The sequence below is a fragment of the Nyctereutes procyonoides genome, unplaced genomic scaffold (genome assembly GCF_905146905.1).
Source record: "Nyctereutes procyonoides isolate TBG_1078 unplaced genomic scaffold, NYPRO_anot_genome, whole genome shotgun sequence".
In the NCBI taxonomy this organism is placed as follows: Eukaryota; Metazoa; Chordata; class Mammalia; order Carnivora; family Canidae; genus Nyctereutes; species Nyctereutes procyonoides.
The window spans coordinates 1,957,166-1,969,285 of record NW_026575035.1 but is presented as its reverse complement, the minus strand read 5'-3'; the positions used below and the strand labels follow the sequence as shown (position 1 = coordinate 1,969,285).

The 12,120-nt window shown below is 35.0% G+C and overlaps 1 protein-coding gene across 1 annotated transcript in view; it reads right to left on the bottom strand.

Moving 5' to 3' along the window:
• Positions 1–12,120, bottom strand: part of MRPS28 (mitochondrial ribosomal protein S28) — a 104,315-nt gene that overhangs the window by 71,891 nt on the left and 20,304 nt on the right. Inside the window, exon 2 of the mRNA XM_055318286.1 lies at positions 9,567–9,748. Coding sequence (XP_055174261.1) covers positions 9,567–9,748 — 182 coding nt within the window. The remainder of the gene's footprint in view (positions 1–9,566; positions 9,749–12,120) is intronic.

The window sequence follows — 12,120 nt, the reverse complement described above, 5'->3', positions numbered from 1 at the left end:
AAATTTCTTTTTTTTTTTTTTTAAAGAATAAGGCAAAAGTGACAATGCACAGGACTAGGTTATAAGAGGTATCATAACCACCTCAACCTTTCTTAATTATTCACTTTTGGGGAAGCTAACTACTATGCTGTGAAGATACTCAGCAGCCCAATGGAGAGGTTCATGTGAGAAGAAACTCAGGCCTTCCTACCCACAGCCAGCACTAACCTACTAGGCACATGATCGAGCTGCCTTGGAATCAAATCCTCCAGCCTCAGTCAAGCCTTCAGATGACTGCAGCCCTAGCTAATATCTTGTCTGAACTTCATGAGAAACTCTGAGCCATAACTGTTCAACTAAAACACTCTGGTATTCCTGACCCACACCAACTATGTGATAGAATAAATTTTTATTGTTTTAAGCCACTAAGTTTTGGAGTAACATATTACACAAGTAGAGATAACTAACATAACCCCACCAAGCTCATTCTTAGTTCCATGCCACTACTCATGCTTTTCCCCATGGATGTCGTCTTAATATCCATCTCCTAACAGAGTATGGATATTATCCTTATCCTCCCCTTATCTTTCAGAATCTAGCTAGTTTCATCTCTTTGAGGAGGCCCTTTTTTGTTGTTGTTTATGAAACCATTTCAACTTTCATTTCTCTAGCTTCTCCTTTGATTTCTAATGTTTGACCACATCATTTACATAGGCATTCATCCCTGTATTCCTCTGAGTTACTGTGCTCTACATATCCTCTAGACATCACACAGTTCATTTAAACTACATTCAGCATACTGTAATTAAGATACTCAATAAACATTTGCTGAAAAAATTAACAAATCATACACACACACACACACACACACACACCCTGGAAGTATATCTGATCAGTATAAAGTAGTGAGTAATATGGAGCCACATTGTCTCAGGTCTGTTTACTTACTAGCTGCTATCTTTGGGGAAGTGACTTAAAATCTCTATAGCCTTTGTTTCTTCAATGTTTTTTAAATGAAGATTCTAATAGTACCTACCACAAAGTAATAAAAAAAATTAAAGAAAATACTACATGCAAAACTCTTAATATGCTAGAATACTCAACAAATGTTAGCTATTATTGTTCTTATTATTAATCACAAATTACAGAATACATACTGAAATCCTGGGCCCCTGAGAGTTTGTAGATATTATAAAGTGGCAATCTAAATTAATACAAAATTCTACAAACTAAAGTAGAACTCACACTTTCTATTTAAGAGAGCTTTTAATTTTTCTAAAGTCTATTCTTAAGTCAATAGAACTACAGCCTGAACCAATTGTAGGGAGTGCAGCCTTGACTTTTTCTCCTCTTCATCCTATTAAGATATTAACTTCAAAGCTTTTGCAGGAACACTTAATTGCTTGCATTCCTTAACAAGCAGCCACCATAGTAGTTTCCAGATTCACTTTTAACCTTTACAGTCCTGGGAAGGCATATATGGCAAATGTATTACACATATAAATTTACACAATCTCTGTGCTAATACAGCTATGCACGTGAATATGCTATATAAAGTAAATCAATTTTGTACATCAATCAAAATAAAACAATAGAACAAATCAAATAGAAGAATGCTATGCCATATATCTGAGGGGGAAAAATAACCTCTAATGCTATTCATTAAAAACATGTTTTTTATTGAGGTATAACTGACATATATAACATATTAATTTCAGGTGTAAAACATAACAATTTGATATTTGTATATACTGTGAAACGATCACCAGAGTAAGTCTAGTGTCACCATACACAATTATGCAAGAAATTCTTTTTCTTGTGATGAGAACTTCTAAGATCTACTCTTAGCAACTTATGAATATGTAATACAGTATTATTAAAAACAGTCACCATGTAATACATCATATCCCCAAGGCTTACTACTGTAATTTTGTACCTTTTGCTCCCCTAGCACCCATTTTGACCACCTCCTACTCCCTGCCTCTGGCAAACATCAATCTATTCTCTTTATCTGTGAGCTTGGTTTTGTTGTTATTGTTGTTTTTACATCAAATGCTATTCAGAAGCCTGATTACATGTGTTTCATGAACTCAGAACACTTCTGAGATATTTTATAATTTACACATATTCTTAAGACTTACTAAAAAGTTAAATATAATAGATGCTCTTTTATCCTGAAAAATAATCAGAGCTCTGTTAAGAAAATATGATAGAATGATTTTCAATCACAAATCTATTTAAAAAAAATTCATACTTTTAAATTGTGTACCATGTCCTCTGGAATAAAGAGAACCACTTAATTCAAATTCTTTTTTTTCTCTTTTCTCCCACCAACACGCCTTGAAAACTTCAGTCTTTGAAACATGCAATATCCATCCTACTCTATTTGACCCTATATATCATACAACCTGAAATAGAAACAAAGACTGGGAAATTAGCTCGTTTTTTCTACCTTAGTGTCAAACAAAAGTACAAATAATATTCAGTGCACGTGCTAGTTACCTTAGACCTGCCAATCATGCTTGTTTTGAAACTCTTCGATTTTCAGAACTGTCAATCATGTGTGTTTTGATAGAGATGCCAATGTAGAAATAATGCTTTAAAAGACGTGATCTTCATTAACACATTAATAAATAGACCTCATTTGTAAAACTGGACTATATGATTTTACAGAAATACATACAATTCTTGAAAAATCAAAATTAAAATATAACAATGAAATAAGATTTAGAGAATTTGGCTCTTTAACCAACAAGATAAATATAGTTTAATAAAAAGGATTTTATACTTCAGTAAAAAGACAAATGTTCCTTAACTAATAATAATCAGAAGTAGTATGACTATGAGTGGGAATGAGAGAATCAAAACTGACCTAAATCTGGGCATTTTATCAATATAATCCATTCCCCATGTCTACCTCCCCAGTACGACCAGATTTACTATCTACCTAGTCATTCATGTCTTAAATCAAACACCAAACTTCTACCTCACTATCCATGCTTAGTTACCAAGACCTGTTTCTGCTAACTCCTAAATTGCTAACAAAAGTCTCCTCTCAGGCAGCCCGGGTAGCTCAGAGGTTTAGCGCTGCCTTCAGCCCAGGGTATGATCCTGGAGACCTGGGATGGAGTCCCACGTCGGGATTCCTGCATGGAGCCTGCTTCTCCCTCTGCCAGTTTCTCTCTCTCTCTCTCTCTCTCTCTCTCTCTCTCTCTGTGTGTGTGTGTGTGTGTGTGTCTCATGAATAAATAAATAAATAAATCTTTAAAAAAAAGGTCTCCTCTCTTAACTGTCTGACTTAATTAATGGTCTCATCACTTCCTTCCAGAAGCTTCTTTATTGGCCTGACTCATTTCATTCTTCCAATATATGCTCCACAACACTGCCAGAATGCTCTCATTGAAACACAAACCAGGTCTGTTTTAATGGCTCTTTATCACTTTCAGAAAAAAAGTCCCAATTTTTTAGAATGGTATATAAATCCCTTGAAGGTCTGGCTCCTGCCCATCTCTCCACTGTCTCATCACTTCTCAACTTAAACCAACTATGCCATTTGAGTTCCCAGAAAAGCCAGGCTCTCCCTCACTTAAAACTTTACAAGTACAGCCATTTTTTGCTCTTTGTTATCTCCTACAATCCATCCTTTACAACTCAGTTCAATTGCTAATTCCTCTGGGAAACCTTCTCTGACAACCTAACTGAATCAGGGATTCCCCTCTTCTCCATTCCTATAGGAGACAGTCAACAGAACTTATACAGTGTAATATATATCGATTTACTTCTCTATCCCCCTGACTGAATCAATCAGCTCCCTGAAACTCCCTGTCTTTAATCTGAACCTAAACAGCATTAAACACAAAGGTGACGCATGATAGCTACTCATTGTTTCCTGACTCAGTGAAAAATTGCACCATGACCTAGTTTATTTAAAAATAGAATTATATATATATATATATACATATATATATATATATATACACACATACGGATATATAAATTACTCAGCCATAAAAAAGAATGAAGTATTGCCATTTGCAAAAACATGGATGGAGCGAAAGGGCATTTTGATAAGCAAAATAAGTCAGAGAAAGACAAACACCATATGATTTCACTCATACATGGAATTTAAGAAACAAATGAGCATAGGAAAAAAGAGAGAAAGAAACAGACTCTTAAGTATAAAGAACAAACTGGTTACCAGAGGGGATGGGTGAGACAGATGATGGGGGTTAAGGAGCACACTTGTTGCGATGAGCACTGGGTGATGTATGGACTTGCTGAATCACTATATTGTACACCTGAAACTAATATACCATGGTATATTAACTATACTAGAATCAAAATAAAACCTTAATTAAAAAAATAATAAAATCAACAGCTCAATTCTTGAGACTAATAAAAAGTACTACAGGTACATTCCAAGCCAATCAAACTAATCAATGCTATAAAACAATACTCTTGGCTTAATAATGTTCTTAAGGGATTTACTGATTTACTTACAAATTTACTGTAAGAATTGATACTATCTCAAATAGTATTTGGGGTCCAATAATCCCACCTTACTTTCACTAATGTTCCTACTGTTAAACTCTCAACCACAATAAATACTCATGTGCAAGATAATGGCACACTGACTGGCTCAACAAACACTGTCCTGAGATGTGACAATCCCTACCAAAGGCATCAGTGAACAGGCAGTCAATGCAGGCAAGACCCCTACCTAGTTATACTTATCAGGAAGTTAGTTATCTGGTGACATCAAGTCTCCAAAGAACCCAATGAGAACTAAGCAAACGAGTTTAGGAGCTGTTAAAATACATGTTGAAGTCCATATATTAAAGTACATACACTTTACTTATAGAAGAGGCTGAGAGGTCATTACTCACAAACACTACTATTATTATTATCTTATTTTAAGCACAACAAATTCGGTGACCAATTTTCTGGGCATCAGAATATTAGAAAAAGAAAATTAAAATTTCAAGAAAGCTAAAAATCCATACATAAGTACAACAGCAGAGAAAGAATGATGACATCTAAAGGTGAAACACAAAAACTACAGAATTAGAGGGGTTGTACAGCTAAGGAGTAATAATTCTATATATTTGGATTATGATACACCACAGACATTAATGTTTGTAATTATGACCTTGGTTCATCAAAAACAAAGACCAAAAAAACAGGTTAAACCATTTTGGTCTGACAAAGTTCAAGGAAAGTAGATGACATATTTTATAAAAAGAATCAAAGAATTAAAAATTGAGTATTACATATATAGAGTCAACTTTCTACAATTTGCAAAATAAACTTTTCTTGAAATAAAGCCTTCTCATATAACACGAGGCCAGATGACTCTAAGCTACAACTCATTGTTAGAAGTTAATCAGCTCCTGTAACTACAAGTCTCACCATAATTGTTACACATCCATTCTGAAACAAAGCCTGGACCCACTGGTCATTAGCTTATTAGTGGTAACACTATCCAAACATATTAGACTATGGATACCATAACCAAAGATTAATATCTTAACAGGCTACCTACCATTCTTTAACAGGCCTCCATAGAGCTTTACTATCACACTGTTTTCAGGGTTGCTGGTATAAAAACTGGCTCCTATGTGAGATCCTTTTAGGAGGGTCTTATGATACTAAGTAACTACATGCTGCGGGATCTAGAGAGCAGCATAGTAGAGTTGAAAAGAACATTCATGGGCTGTGTATGACACACACAGCCTAAAGTTTGAATCCCTGCCTTAATTACCAGTTGTGTCACTGTAATACATGCAATACATTATGCATGGAGACTCACTTTCTTCACTTGGAAAGTGGGGAAAATATCCCCTACTTTCCTTCTTTTTCTTAAATTTAAATTCAATTAGCTAACATATAGTAGTACATCTTTAGTTTCAGATGTAGAGTTCAGTAATTTATCAATTGCATGTAACACCCAGTGCTCATTACCTCACCCGCCCTCCTTAATGCCTATCACCAAATTACCCCATTCTGCTGCTCCAGCAACCCTCGGTTTGTTTCATATGGTTAAGAGTCTCTTACGGTGGGGATTCCCAGGTGGCTCAGCGGTTTAGCACCTGCCTTCCGCCCAGGGTGTAATCCTGGAGTCCTGGAACCCAGTCCCACATCAGGCTCCCTGCATGGAGCCTGTTTCTCCCTCTGCCTCTCTCTCTCTGTGTGTTTCTCATGAATAAATAAATAAAAATTTTTTAAAAAGAGAGTCTCTTATGGTTTGTCATGGGTCAAATCTTGGCTAAGGTGAACTACTCTCCTTAGCACATTATTAGAAATAACATTACCAGTCTGTAGGACAAGAGAGGAATAGAATTTAAGCTTTGACTCTTGCTTATCATTAAAAGAAAAAAAAAAAAAAAGGCACTCAGAGTATTTTCAGACTTTCAGCAATAGAAGTCAAAGCCCTTTCCTAACTACTATTATCTTCTACCTGCCGGACATTTTGTCACCATATTAGCCCTTTTTTACTCATGTAATTACCAATTTTAAAAACTGATTTCTGTACTTGTTTACTATACATTCTTTCTCCAGTAGAAGTTGTTGCCCAACTTCATGAAGGCAGACAGAGAGCTAGTCTGGATAGTTTACCAGCCCTTACAACAGTGCCTGCCAAACTGAGGAGGTCCAGTAAATATTTGCTGAATGAATGAATGGATGAACAAATGAACAAATCAAATTCTGCACCAGCATGATTCCCCCCCTCTTCATGATCCTCAGTCATGAATATATTGATTTTGTGAGTGATTTGGAAGTTGAAGTGAAAATTTCTGGTAAGAGTAATTGGATACGGGACACTCAGAAGCAGGAGTTGAAAAATAACTATTGCAGATAACTACAAAAAGAAAAAAAAAGATGCAGGCATTTAACTCTACTAAATACATTTAAAAAAAGACTCTAATACAGTGACTGCTCCACAGACTAGACAATTTCCTTGCAAAATTATTATAAGCCATCAGTCTCACCCCAAAAACTTCTGTTAAATAGACTGTTTCACTGGCAGGAATATATGTGAAGATAAGAGCTTCAACCATACAGTAATTTCTGTAACAGAATATGTGCTTCTATGGTATGTGCTTCTATGGTATGTGCATAGTTTTCAATGAAAAATTAAGACTTAATAAATGTTGCAACAAATTCTAGTATTTAATCATTTAAAGCTATACTGTACATAAAATAAACTCAAACCATATTATGACAGTTACTAGAGAAATATCTAGTCACAAATACTGATACTTAAAATTCTGTGATGCAGTAAGGCCTGAGAATCAAATCAGAACTTCTAGTCTCTAAGACATTCTGTAATATTATGCTCAAAAATATAACATAATGACAAAATTAATGCTTTAAAAATTTAATGAAATGAGAAAAAAGAACAGTATACATAAAATAATACCCACAAAGAGGGGCACCTGGGTGGCTTGGTGGCTGAGAGTCTGCCTTTGGCTCAGGGTGTGATCCCAGGGTCCTGGGATCAAGTTCTGCATCGGGCTCCCCATAGGGAGCCTGCTTCTCCTTCTGCCCATGTCTCTTGCTGTGTCTCTCATGAATAAATAAATGTTTAAAAAGAAAAAAAGAAATATCATAAAAAATTGCCATTCAAAAATATAAGGAACTGTGTTTACTATACTTGTAACTTATAATAAATCTGACTAAGCAGGTGAAATATCCATAATTCAGCAGTGTTATCTGTAAAATACATTTTTTTGTAAAGTTAATACCTGATGTTCTGGCTGTAAGAGAGGTCAGCTCGTGAGAATAAAGATGGCTACTGCACCTGAGAAGATTTCTTGTATAAAATAAAACAGTACTTCATTTTTAAATTACTGATATATTCTCTATTAATGAAAAATGATCTGCCACAGATACTACTGACAGTATCCAAGAGCTTAGGATGCCTCTTTTAAAGGATAACTTTGGGACTGCATATCTTCATACTTGCCTCCTGCATAAACCCTCATTGATAGGAACTCTTGAGGAATGTTATAATTGGTTCACAAAAAATACAAATCACTACAATTTCAAGAATAGTAATAACAGTACATGTTTATCATATATCAATCACTGTTCTAAATCTTTACATACATTATCTGATTTAATCCCTTCAATGACCCATTACACAATAGATAGTATTAATATCTAGATTGACAGACTTATCCTACTTAGAAATTTCTTGAGGTCTTACTACTTTTGATTAAGCATGTATGTTATTTGATATAACAAGACAGCTATCTCGAGCTATTACCTCTCAGTGCCAGGCAGCATAAGAAGCCCATTTGCTCCTCCAGGTATCACTTGGTTCATGGCACCTACCTTGCAAGACACCGTTTAGCTTCTGATTATCTGAGGTAGAGGTGTGCTGGAGCCAGACTACGCCACCTTATGGGAGCTGAGTATGTATATATATATTCCCAACTCTGCATTTGATTAACATTACATTGGAAACTTAAGATTGGCCATGGTGAGAGTGTTTTAGACCACAGACATTGGCAATCTGGGACTTTTTTTATTGAATACCACTGATCTGAGGAAATTTATACTAAGTTTGTCCGATCTAATTCAGATTCAGGTAGAATGAGTTCATGTCTCCTAATCATTTGGACCTCTAGATATCCAGAGCTCTCAGGAGAGAGGCAACCAATTTTCATAACTGCTCACTTAGATCTAGAGTTACTCTTACCCTATTCATTTCTACAATATGATTCATTCTTAAACATCACAAACTTCTTAATCACTGTAATTTCATCCTAAGACGCCACTGTGTACTAGATTCACCATTATGTACTATTAAGAATAAAAAAAAAAAACACTGCCAATTGAATTGACATTCAAGATGCATCCTTGAATGCATCTAAGATGCATCCTGGTACTAGAAATACTGAAATTTTAAAAGTGTGCATATTAAAAACTTATGGGAAAAATCATTTCTATATTGCTTACTATTGTTTTCCAATCCCAGAATCTTATTTCCACATCTCCTTTCTCCTGATATTCTACTCCTAGATCTTCCACCTTAATGGTTTCCCCAGTGCATATTTATATTCACAAATATCTTTACTTATTGGCTATAAACAGAATGAATACTGTTCTATAATAAGAAAAATTATAATTCTGAAAGTAGTGCAAAATAAGAAAAGAAGATAATAAAGTATCAGAATTTGATAGTGGGAGAGGAAAGGAGAATGAAGAAGTAGAAAGGGAGGCTTCTCTGAGAAGCAGAAGACTGTAAAACAGGAGACCAAAAAAAAGTTATAAAATGGCCTTAATAGCATATATTACTATAAAGCTAGTTTTAATTTTACAGTGGGGAATAGCTGATTACCAAGATGAACATCAAAATCTCCCCAAAAGTGCTCTCACTGCTTTGAGAAGATATGAATCTAGCCTAATGTGACTAAAATGACATGACGCGAATCCAGCCTAACTTCCCTAATTAGCATAATGAAGAGAAATAAAGCATATTTTCTGTCTTTTAGCAAATCACCAATTAAAATTCAATAATACTTTGAGGTATCTTAACTTTTATCAGTACTCTTAAAACACTTGGAAATGATTCTACTTACTCTCCATTCACTTCTGGTCTTCTACATACACAATGAAACTTGCCACCAAAATCTATATAAAGATCATTTTCTACAATATGGAAGATTCGTCCAATGACTAGTTTATCCTTGGCAGGTCCCATCTGAGTAAGAGGAGAATGTCTCAACATAGATGCAAAGGATTCCATATTTTTTGGAGAAGCCTAAAAAAAAGAGGAGAGATTTATAAGCATATAATTCAATATAAAGGTATGAAAGATATAATAAAATCTTACAGGGGAAATTTTTAAAAGTCAATATGCTGTATATTTACATTTTATAGCAATAAGAAAAAAATTTTAAATGGAATTTTGCTTAAAAAAATGGATATACTCTTCAACCTCCTGTTCCTCCCTTTCCTTCTTCAAGAAGAAACCAAGAAAAGTGTTTAGTGGGAAATGATGATGTGTTGGCTCAGAGTAGAACCTGGAATGTGAGAAAAGTAAGGAGTATCCTATAAGACAAAACCTCCTACCATGGAGACAGAGGGAGGTCAGGGTCTGAGCATGTGGGCATTCAAGAAGGTGATTAACTTTATTCCTAATACTGATTATCTGCCAAAAAAAAACCTTTCAAATTCAAGTTTAGTGGGACTAACTAAATAGTCCTCAAGAAATTAAAAATACAATTACCATATGATCTAGTAATCCCACTATTGGGTATTTAATCAAAGAAAATGAAAAAAATTAATTTGAAAAGATTATATGCATCCCTATGTTTATTGTAGCATTACTTACAATAGCCAAAGTATGAAAGCAACCCAAGTGTCCGGTGATACATGAATGGATAAAGAGGACACACACAAAATGGAATATTACTCAGCCACAAAAAGAATGAGATCTTGCCATTTGCAACAACATGGATGAAACCTATAGCATATAGTGGTAAATGAAATAAGTCAGATGGAGAAAGACAACTGTCATATGATTTCATCTGAATGTAGAATTTAGTAATTTTACTCATGTGAAATTTAAGAAACAAAACAAACAAATAAATAAAAAGAGACAAACCCAAAAAAAGACTCTTTAATAAAGAGAACAAATTGGTGGTTGCCAGAGAAAATGGGGGGGGGGGGCGGGAATGAGTGAAACCTAGGGGATTAAGAATACACTTACCATGATGAGCATTAATGTATAGAATTGCTGAATCATATCATATACCTGAACTAATGTAACACAGTATATTAATTATACTTTAATTTAAAAAAATAGCCAAATAAAAGGGCTTTTTAAAATTTAAATACAGCTCCTTGTTTTGTGCTGCTCATTTTCTAGGAGTCTTTTTTACACACTGAATTTACTTAAGGTATGACTGAACCTATAATGCAGGCTCCTTCTTTTTTTTTTTTTCCTTCTTTTTTTAACTTACAAATTTTTTCCAAACATGCTTTTTCAGAAATCCATGAGTACAGACTTGTACCTTCTACTCATTCTTTAATTTGTGTCTGCTGTGGTATGTGCATTCTTTGGCTCAAACTAAGGGAAGCACTAAGTTTCTGTTTTTGAGAACTAATTACAGAAGAATAGTAACAATTTAATCTACCTACACCCTGTATTTGGAATAAGTTTTACATCTGTTATTTCAGGGAGAATTATTAAGAGTTTGATAGTAAACTTACTCTAAAAATTATAAAACCATATTTATGACTCATTTTAATACATGTAGTACTCCAAGGATTACAAATTCAAAAGCTAGGCTGAGTGGGGACTTGGTAAGCAGAATATGTGTCAGTCTAAAAAGTACAGCCATTGGGACACCAGGTGGCTCAGTGGTTGAGCATCTGCCTTTGGCTCAGGGCATGATCCTGGAGTCCGGGGATCGGGTCCCACATCGGACTCCCTGCATGGAGCCTACTGCTCCCTCTGCTTATGTCTCTGCCTCTCTCTGTGTGTCTCTCATGAATGAATAAATAAATAAAATCTTCCAAAAAAAATGACTAAAAAAATAAAAAATAAAAAATACAGCCACTACTCAGCTCTAGCTACAGTTACAATTTGAGTTCAGTGTTGCCACATCTTTTGATTCTCCAAGAAAAGCCAGAAATCCATGTATTAACATAAAATTTCCAATTTTGGGGATCCCTGGGTGGTTCAGCGGTTTGGCGCCTGCCTTCGGCCCAGGGCCTGATCCTGGAGACCCAGGATTGAGTCCCATGTCGGGCTCCTGGCATGGAGGCTGCTTCTCCCTCCTCCTGTGTCTCTGCCTCTTTCTCTGTCTATCATAAATAAAAATAAATAAATAAATCTTAAAAAAAAAAAAAAGAAGTGACTAAGTGTAACCAAGCTGTAGGGTAAAAACTACTTTAAAAAAAATTTCCAATTTTTCCATGTTTATTTTTTAAAAAGTCTTTTACTTTATCAATCTAGTAAAACACACTTTGGCTCAAAGACCAAAAGTCTGTGACTTCTGCCTCAAGGAAAAAGTCAAAATATTTGGCTGATGCCAAGTCCCTTAGATGCGGGAAGGAGGGTATGGTGATGGATCTGTTTCAGTGAATTGAAACACACTGGGAAGGAATCCTGAGGACTGAAGTGTC